Source organism: Echinops telfairi, unplaced genomic scaffold (genome assembly GCF_000313985.2).
Source record: "Echinops telfairi isolate 266 unplaced genomic scaffold, ASM31398v2 ScPeMD7_4;HRSCAF=17, whole genome shotgun sequence".
Lineage (NCBI taxonomy): Eukaryota > Metazoa > Chordata > Mammalia > Afrosoricida > Tenrecidae > Echinops > Echinops telfairi.
Window position 1 is genome coordinate 39,804,025 of NW_022103900.1, and position 9,343 is coordinate 39,813,367.

General features: G+C 49.6%; 1 protein-coding gene across 3 annotated transcripts in view; it reads left to right on the forward strand.

Moving 5' to 3' along the window:
- The first annotated feature begins 2,061 nt into the window (after window positions 1-2,061).
- PROC (protein C, inactivator of coagulation factors Va and VIIIa) overlaps window positions 2,062-9,343 on the forward strand; it is a 22,050-nt gene continuing 14,768 nt past the window's right edge. Inside the window, exons 1-6 of one of the 3 annotated variants that reach the window (XM_004703858.4) lie at window positions 2,062-2,124; window positions 4,634-4,720; window positions 6,745-6,911; window positions 8,017-8,041; window positions 8,167-8,304; window positions 8,559-8,693. In XM_004703858.4, the coding sequence (XP_004703915.2) occupies window positions 2,079-2,124; window positions 4,634-4,720; window positions 6,745-6,911; window positions 8,017-8,041; window positions 8,167-8,304; window positions 8,559-8,693 (598 nt within the window). In that variant the 5' untranslated portion in view covers window positions 2,062-2,078. Of the gene's footprint in view, window positions 2,125-2,158; window positions 2,245-4,633; window positions 4,721-6,744; window positions 6,912-8,016; window positions 8,042-8,166; window positions 8,305-8,558; window positions 8,694-9,343 lie in introns of those variants that run through there. The other 2 variants (XM_045299929.1, XM_045299926.1) reach the window with 2 other exon arrangements.

Genomic DNA, 9,343 nt, shown 5'->3' on the forward strand with positions numbered 1-9,343 from the left:
ACCCACTTTTGTAACATGGCCAATAAAACAAAATGAACTCTGAAAACAAAGAGAAAAGAACAATAGTTGGAAAATACGGTCTTGGTGACAGAAATGAATCTGGAGATAGCTTCATAGAATTTTGCAAAACCAGCCACTTATTTATAGGAAACACCTTGTTCAACAAAAGGCAACTGTATACAAGAACTTCTCCGATGGAATACATCGAAATCTAATCGACTACATCGGTGGGATGAGACTGGAGAAGCTCAGTATCAGTAGCTAAAACCAGTCCAGGGGTTGACTGTGGAACAGACTATCAATTGCTCATATATAAGTTCAAAATAAAGCTGAAAAAATTAAACCAAGTCCATGAGGGCAAAATATGACTTTGTATCTATCCCACCTGAATTTTGAAAACTTCTCAAAAACAGACTGGACACGTTGAACACTAATGACCTGATGAGCTCTGGGAAGACATCAAGACCATCATTCATTTAATGACAAACAGTCAATAATAAAACAAAATAATAATAATGTGACAAAGTGAGATGGAAAACAAACAAACAAACAAATAAAATGTGTCTGATCCAAGTCATGGTATTCTCATTTGCCTTGATTGCATGTGAAAGCTAGACAGAGAATAAGGAAGATCAGAGAAGAATTTATACATTTGAAATAATGATGTTGCTAAAGAATACTGAATACATTGAGGACCGCCAGAGAACAAATAAATCTGTCTTGGAATAATTAGTGCTGAAAAGCTTTTTAGAAGTGAGGGTGGGTGCGACTTTGTCTCCTCTACTTTAGACATGCTATCAGGCTGGGCCCTGGAGAAGGGCATCGTGTTTGGTAGAGAATCAGTGAAAAAAAGGAAGTCCTTCAGTGACAGGGGTTGACTCAGTAGTTACCAAAATGAGCTCAGGCATGAACATTGTGAGGATGGGAAACGACTGGGCAGTATTTCCTCCTTCTCAATTTATTTTTTCAACGTTTTGTTGTGAATTAGGTGAATCTGTTTATAAAGCAGACCATCCATTTTATATTCGATAATTCTCACACATTTTGTTTCAACTCAAGCATTGTAACCCCTCCAAGTGCCATCATTTCCCCCACTTTCTCCCTGTGTTTCCGTTCCTTCTACTTTACTAACCCTGTGCTTTCTCCTTGGGTAAACGCTGCCCTTTTGGCCTTAAACATTTGAATATTCTAACATGGGACGGGTTGTCCATTTCAGACCGAAAGCATAACTAAGAGACGTTGTCTTGGGTGTGCCACCAGTAATCCTGGTCTCTTATGATTTTGAGGTTTTTAAAAATATTTTCTCTTACTCTATCCAGGAACTTCTAATGTGGGAATTGGGTACTGCCTAGCTCTTCCGGTGTCAAGGTGCTGGATATTTGCCCGCTCCATTAGCTCACTGCATGAATAGTTTCCATACATCCTCTGATTCTCAGCATTCTTGTTTCTTCTCGATGAGGAGAGGCCAATAAGTTGCACCTTAGATGGTGGCTCATAGCGTTTAAGATGCACACAGGTGGTGTTTACTTCTGATGTTCACAGGGTCATTATCAATTGGAACCAACTTGATGGTACCTAACAATAACAGCCTCCAATCGTGTGGGGAGGTGAAGTGAACCATTAGAGATAAGAGTCCAGCCCACAAGGCCTAACTTTCCATATTTCAACACATCAGAAATGTCCATAGTAATCACAGAAAATAAAGTGCATCTTAGAGTTAATGGCATGGTGATTTCAATAAAATATGGCATCATTACCCTCTGTCTTGATCTTGAAGTAACAACGCCAGTGAGTCTCAATTACCCCATGTGCATAGTGGGAAAGCGAGCTCTTCCCCAGTTGGCCACCAGGAGGTTAAGGGAGACCAAATCTGTAGCAAGTTTCTGAAGGGGTCAGAGCCTCACCTTCTTCCCCCAACACAGTGCGTTGGCAAAAGCGGGCTTCTAGTAAGCCTGTTGTCAGGAGCTGGGAGCTCGGACAGACAGTGCCCTTATTTGTTTATCTACGCAAAGGGAACCCTTGTCACCAGGGTCAAGCAAATATTTGTAGTTATGGATTAACTTGGGTCCCAGGCGGTGATGGCGGCTGGAGTGCGACCTTGTGGGTTCCCAAAGACCCACCCTGGTAAGTCCTCCGCCTAGAACAGTTTTTATTCTGAAAGAATGTCTGTGGGGGAGGCCAGAAGAAAGTGAGCAGATGGTCAAACTGGCCAGCTTGGATTTGGGAGGCTTGCTATGGCTCCAGGTAAGGAAATTGGAGTGCTCACAGCACAGGCCAACACACTGGTGGACATTTCCCCAGAGAGGCACCTTATGTCCTATTCTTCCCAGAAGACCAGATAAATGGATGTTGGCCTTCAGTCTTCAGGGCCTAATCTGTCCCCAGAGGCAGTTTGGAGCCCAGGACCACCCACACTCCCAGATTTCCACCAATGCCTGGGGGTGTCTAACTTAAACAAATGTGGGAATTAGCCCAAGGGGAAAAGCTGCAAAGATAGAAAGTAAGGCGAGACAGGAATATGCAGATGCAGCCGGATGGGCCCTCCTACAGAAAGCTCCCTTATTTCTGGTGGTGATAAGAGTTCCTTGTAAGGCAGGGAGCCAAGCGCTAAGGTTCTAGGCGTAGACCTGGGCTTGAGTCTCAGCTGTGCCATCTCCTGCTTACTGATTTTGAATAAGGAACTTAATTCTTCTGAGCTTTAACTTCTCTTCTCTTCTCTGGGATGACAACATCAAGACCAACTTCTCAGGTGAAATAATAATTTCTACTGTTTATGGAAACTAATTAATAAAGAAGACTAGAGAAGAATTGATGCATTTGGATGATGGTATTAATGAGGAATATTGACAGTGGACGGCCAGAATGAACAAATCTGTCTTGAGGGAATCACAACTAACATGGTCTTTAGAAGTGAGGCTGGGGAGACCATCTCACATATTTTGGACACATTATCAGGTGGAGGGTCAGTTAAAAAAAAGTAGTAGACCCTTGACAAGAGAGATGGAAATAGTGGCTGCAACAATTAGGCACAAACAGTAAAAACTGCGATGGCACTTGACCAGGCAGAACTTTGTCCTGTTGGACATTGGCTGATAATAATTAGGACTAACACAAACAGCAACTAACGACAACAAAGCCTGGTGGCACAGCATTAGTGCTCGGCTGCTAATGGGAAGGTTAGCAGGTTAAACTAGCAGGTGCTCCACAGGAGGAAAATGTCACAAGTATGTTTTTACAACCGGAGAAACTCTATGGAGTAGTTCTACTCTGTCCCTTAGGGCTGCTGTGAATCAGAACCCACTTGATGGCAGAGGGTTCCATTTGTTGGTTTAACGCTTATTGCAGGGCAAGGCAGTGAGAGTTTAGTGGTAGAGTTCTTGCCATGGACACGGTCCATGCACCATCAATGCACTTCATACGTGTTGTTATAATGCTGAACAAGAGTCCCTGGGTGGCACACATGGCGAAGCCCTTGACTACTAACCAAAATATTGTGGTTCCAGGCACTCAGGAGCCCCTCAAAAATAGGCTTGGCCCTCTGTTTCTGGAAGTCGTGGCCCTGAAAACCCTATGGCTCAGAGTTTTACTCGGCACACACGGGGCCACCAGGAGCCGGAGCCAACACAGCAATAAATGACAAGGGTCACATGATGTTGACCAGGTTTCAGCAGAGCTTCCATGCTAACGTAGGCTAGGAAGAAAGGCCTGGCAATCTACTTCCAAAAAGCAAATAAGGAAAACCTATGGCTCACAGCATGGGCCAGCTCAGGACCAAACAGCCTTTTTTCTCTTGTGCATGGGTCATCAGGAGTTGGGGTTGACCTGGCCTCAGCTAACAACAAAATTTATCAAGATATTACTAAGTGAAACCTCATTTTAAGAGATTTGTATGGATTAGCACATTTAATTCTTACAAACCTATAAGGCAGGAATTCAATTATGCTTTCTATCTAACAAATGAGGGAGGCATAGCACAGTTTAATTTCTCACCTACCACTGCTACCCAGCACTGGTGGTGCTGGGATTTGAACACAGTGGCCTGGCTTTAAGAATCCCTGGTGGCATCGTGGGTGCTGTGTAAGCCTGCTAATCGCAAGGCCACAAGTATGAATCCACCAGCCACTCTGCAGGAGAAAAGTGAGACTTTATGCTCCCCTAAAGAGTTACAACCTTGGAAACCCAGAGAACCAGTTCCACTCTGGCCTATTGTGTCACTATGAGTCCGAATAGACTCGGTGGCAGTGCGTTTGGAGTTTCGGTCAGACCAGCAAAAAGCACAGTCACATGCCCTCCTCAGAAAGGGAGCACAGGTAGGCCACAAACATTCGGGTGCACCATGATGTGCAAAGTACTTTACATGTGGAGTCGGTGTTGTTTTCATTCCCTCTTCCTTCCCCTTCAGACGCAGGGCAGGCAGTGCAACCTTAACTGAGACACAGGAGAGGGCTAAGGAGACACACGACCCCCGACCTAGTGACCAACAAGCCCAACCCCAGCGTTAGCCTTGAAAGCAGCAAATAGGGCAACAGGTCCTTTTGATTAACCTCCTCCTGGCGGGGGCGAGGGGTGGGGGGCACAGGTTGAGCAGAGGGCTGGCGGGGCTGCTAGGAGCTCAGACTTCCTTCTTGGACAGGTGTGTGCAACTCCAGAATGTGGCAGCTCATCAGCTTCTTACTGTTCGTGGCCACCTTGGAAATTTCTGGCACACCAGCTTCTCCTGGTAAGGCAGTCCTCCTCCATCTCCCCGGTCTTCTCTGGACACACCATCTCTGGCACCTGCCCAAGTCTCATAGCTCCGCATCTGGTTGGGCCATGGGTGAGGATGAGAGGCTAGTTTGAAAGCTGCTTGAGTGTCCCCGGTAGGGTGGCTATGGAGGGCAGTCGTGTTGACATGGGGCCCATGGTCGAACCCTGAGGTCCTTCCCCTGCTCCTCACTGATAGTGTCCCCAGGCCTTCTTGCCCCACATACTTGCTTGCTCAACTGTGACAGCCCCTATCCCACCATCCCGCAAGTCTCTCGGCTGGACGTCTGCTGCCCTGTCCTCTGGTTCCCATGGGCACAAGTAGAGGTCTGACTCCCAGGCAATGATCTGGAACTCATTCTTTAAAGCCTCCTCCTTCTCACATCCTTGGCCCTGTGGGCTGGGTCTTGCATTGATACCCTTTCTTGAGCTGCTTGTCTGCCTGCAGAGCTCTTTCCTTCCTCTCCTGATGTATGGCAGTTACGCTTGAGTTCCTCTTTCCAGACTCAGCCCAACAGACTTCCTCTAGCAGGCCTTTCCTTGTCTTTGACCTTCCACCCTCTACCCCCTTGTGCTCACTCCCCCTAACTCGACCCCTTCCTCCTTGTTGTCAAACTGCACCCAAGATAATACCTCGGGAGACCATGAGACAGTTGGTCTGACTCGGGTTTGTCTATATTCCAGGTATGCCTATACAGGGGAAGGGCATGTAGAATGGGCCAATGAAGGTGCAGGGGGCTGGGGGGAGTTCTCCAGGAGATGTGGGGGGAATGGGTAGCAGGGGTCCTCAAACTACAGCCCGCGGGGCACATGCAGCCCACCGAGGACATTTATCCAGCCTGTCGGGTGTTTTTGCCCCATTTGTTTTTTTACTTCAAAATAAGATATGTGCGGTGTGCATAGGAATTTGTTCATAGTTTTTTTTAAACTATAGTCCGGCCCTCCAACAGGTCTGAGGGATAGTGAACTTGTCCCCTGTTTAAAAAGTTTGAGGACCCCTGGGTAAAGGCATCAAGATGGGGCTGCCCAAGGTGTACTCAGAGAACAATGAACCCCACTGGGCTTAGCCCTCAGAACAATACCGCAGTGACAACAGTAGATGGCATTTGTTATGGGTGCTATTTCTGTGCCAGGCAGTCGGATGGCATAAGGAGGTAAGCACTGAACTAGTCACCGAAAAGCTGGCAGTTCAAATCTACCCAGAAACACCAGAGGCCTTCAGATCTGCTTCCTGAAGGTGGCAGGTTTGAACTAGTTCAAACCAGTTTAGTTATGGCTGGCCAAAGTAAAATCAGAAGACACCTAAGTTTTCAAAATTGGAGCTAAGTGGAATAACACTAGAATCAGAAAAATTACAAGTTGAAGCCCTGAAATAAGAAACTTAGAAGAGGCAAAGTGAGCCCTTTTGGGAACCTGATGAGAGAAATTGGATTATTAGCCAGAATTATGGGCACACCATCGTTGATCGGACATTTCTGTTTTCCCACCTTTCTGGTAAAAATTTGATTTGTGTACCTTCCTGCATGCTGCCCTTGTTCCCTGAGAAAGAGATTAAGTTTCTAGCAGAGTGTCAACACATTTTTCTAGCCCTCATGGCTCATCATGGCAGAACTGGGAAGAATCATTTCAAAACCCTGCCTAAAGATAACTTGGTGGTAACTAACAACAGCTCTATGATGACCTCATTCCATGCTTGGGATAAGTAAACCAGTTGCGAGAGGTAAAGACCCTGGCTCTTGGTCACAGAGAGGTGGCGTGGCGTTGGGTCTCAACATGAGGTCTGTTCATCTCTGGAGCAGGTGTTCTTCCCAGGCAAGTCTCTTCCTCTTTATGGGGTGCAGAGGAGAGAGAACAAGATGATCCCCTAGGAACAAATCATCCCCAGGAACCGGAAACAAAACCCTTTCCTGCTCCTTCTCAGTTTGGTTCTCCTAGCCCCTCTCTGGCCCCAAATCCCCAGAGCCCCTCCACCAAAGTGAACTCCGACCCAACCCCTCCCAGACGGGGTGTTCTTCAGCGGCCAGCGTGCCCACCAGGTGCTGCGGCTCCAGAAGCGGGCTAACACCTTTTTAGAGGAACTCCTGGCAGGCAACCTGGAGCGGGAGTGCGTGGAGGAGATCTGCAACCTGGAAGAAGCCCACGAGATCTTCAAAAATCTGGATGACACGGTAACATTGCCCACAGCACAGGGGGGGTGGGGCCAGGAGCCCGAGTTGGTGCCTAGCAGAGCTACTAAGGGCTGGTGGCGGCACCAGTGCCTTCTCCTCTTAGTTTGTTGGTGGTGGGCAAATGGGACAGACAGGACACTGGCCTTTTGGCCTTGTCAGGCAAGGGTAACTGTGAGAACAGAACTCGCCAATTAGCTCCAGGATGGAGGGCAGGCAATCCCTTGGGTGGGGCTCTCACCCAGCCTCGTTGTAGGGAGTCCTGTCCACCCCAACCTAGTCAACCTCCTGTCTCTACCACTGTCTTCTTTGCTGTTGCCAAAAGGCCACTCTCCCTGCATTCAGCCCTGACCAGGGGCGGGGGGTGAGGGGGGAGTGTGGGGGGAGTAACCCACGACTCCCCAGTGTCTGCACAAATGCTCTCTCTGTACCTCGTTGAAATTGTCACCGGAGATCATCTGATTGCTCAGAGGATCAGAGGGGAGAACCAGAATGGCCTAGAGCCTATGGGGCCCAGAGGAGGAGACTCTGAGATGGTTGGATGGGCTTAGTAAGAGGTGCTTCCTGCTACAAGGCCAGTCTGTCACCCCACTGACTCGCCAGGAGCTCAATTCAACTATTCCTAGAGCTGTGCCCCTAGCTGCTCCTTCTCTCCCTCCCACCCCCATTCCTCAGCCGGCTCCCATTGGTTCCCCTCTGCATCCCATGGCCTCTTTCTCAGCAGGCACCCGAGTGATTTCTCCTTGAGTGTGCAAATCTGAGCCACACTCAGCCTGTGCACCACTCAGCGTGCGCTCCGCAGACCAGCATTAGCCCGCAGGATGCCGGTACGCATGCAGGGTCTCCACTGCCCAGACGCTGAGCCAGCACAATGTGCTGTACTGCAGCGATCCTGTGCACGCCCTTGCTTAGGGAAAGGCGGGATGAGGGAGAAGTTTCTAGCAGCCAGATGAAAAGGATGGATATGAAGTTGTTTAGGGAAGTAGGCGCTTAGTGGCCTTTCTCAGGGTGTCCTAGCGACAGAGGCTGCCACCCCTCTGGGTTTGGAAGTCAGCCCTCCCTCCCTTCGCTGCTTGCATAGAGGCTGTCTCATCCCTTCTCTCCACAGCTGGCCTTCTGGTCCAAGTACACAGGTGAGTGCCTTCTAAAGCCCTAGTAACCCTGCCTGGACCCCCACCTCTCACCCCCCACCCAACACACCCGCTGGGCCTGCTGGGGACAGGTGGGCGTGACTGATCTCCCCCTGGGTGTGCGGCAGATGGGGACCAGTGTGCAGAGCTGCCGAAAAGACATCCTTGCAAAAGCCCGTGCTGCGGGCACGGCCAGTGCATCGACGGCTTAAACAGCTTCCGCTGCGACTGCGTCTCAGGCTGGGAGGGCCGCTTCTGCGCATACGGTGAGGGGGTGTCCCGGGGGGCGGGGGCGGGTGGGGGTCGCGGAGGCGAGTCCACGAGGGTTTCCGTCGACGTGGTTTGCACGATCGACCCAGAAGACTGATTGACCCAGAAGACTTATTAAAAACGCTCTCGAGCCTGGCTCAGCGCCTACCGGCCCATCCTCGCATTCACTGTGCTCTGCCAGGGGGGCGGCGGGGCCGAGGGGTGTCCGGCCAAACCTTCACCGGGGGCCGGGGTCCCTCTGCCCGCACAGAGGTGCTCTTCTCCAACTGCTCGGTGGCCAACGGCGGCTGCGCGCACTACTGCTCTGAGAAGGACGGGGCGCGCCACTGCAGCTGCGCTCCTGGGTACCAGCCGCAGGACGACCCCCAGCAGTGCGGGCCCGCAGGTGAGCGGCCCACACCGGGGGCTTCCAAGGGGGGCTTCCCTCGCTTCCCTCCTCCCCCAGGCTCCCTTCCCAGGAAAGGTTTTCTTCCGAAAACCACCTCACTAGGATACAGGGTGGGATGGTGGAGGGGAAGAAGACAAGGACAGGTCCAGGAGCAGTTGCTGAAAGACAGAGGGTGGTGAGCAGGGTTGAATTCCTTGGTGACAACATTGGTGACCGGTGAGCCTGTTTCGTATCCCAAACAGGAATGCGGGGAGAGGCACCAAGTATACTCCTGACTGGCCTCACATGGGTGTATTTCTTTCAGACAACCCTGCCTTCTTCATCTCGTGTTTCTTTAAACAGCGAGAGACAGGAGCCATGAATCTGCCTTGTGTTGTATTTTCCTTTTTTATTATTTTCTTCTTAAATGTCTTTTAAAAAATCTTTTAATGGGGGCTCGTACAACGCTTATCACAATCCACCCATCCATCCATTGTGTGTCAAGCAGATTTGTACATTTGTTGCCATCATCAGTCTCAAAACATTTGCTTTCTACCTGAGCACTTGGTATCAGCTCCTCATCCCTCCCTCCCTCCCTGCTCCCCGCTCCCTCATGAACCTTTGGTAATTTATAAATTATTATTATTTTGTCATATCTTGCACTGTCC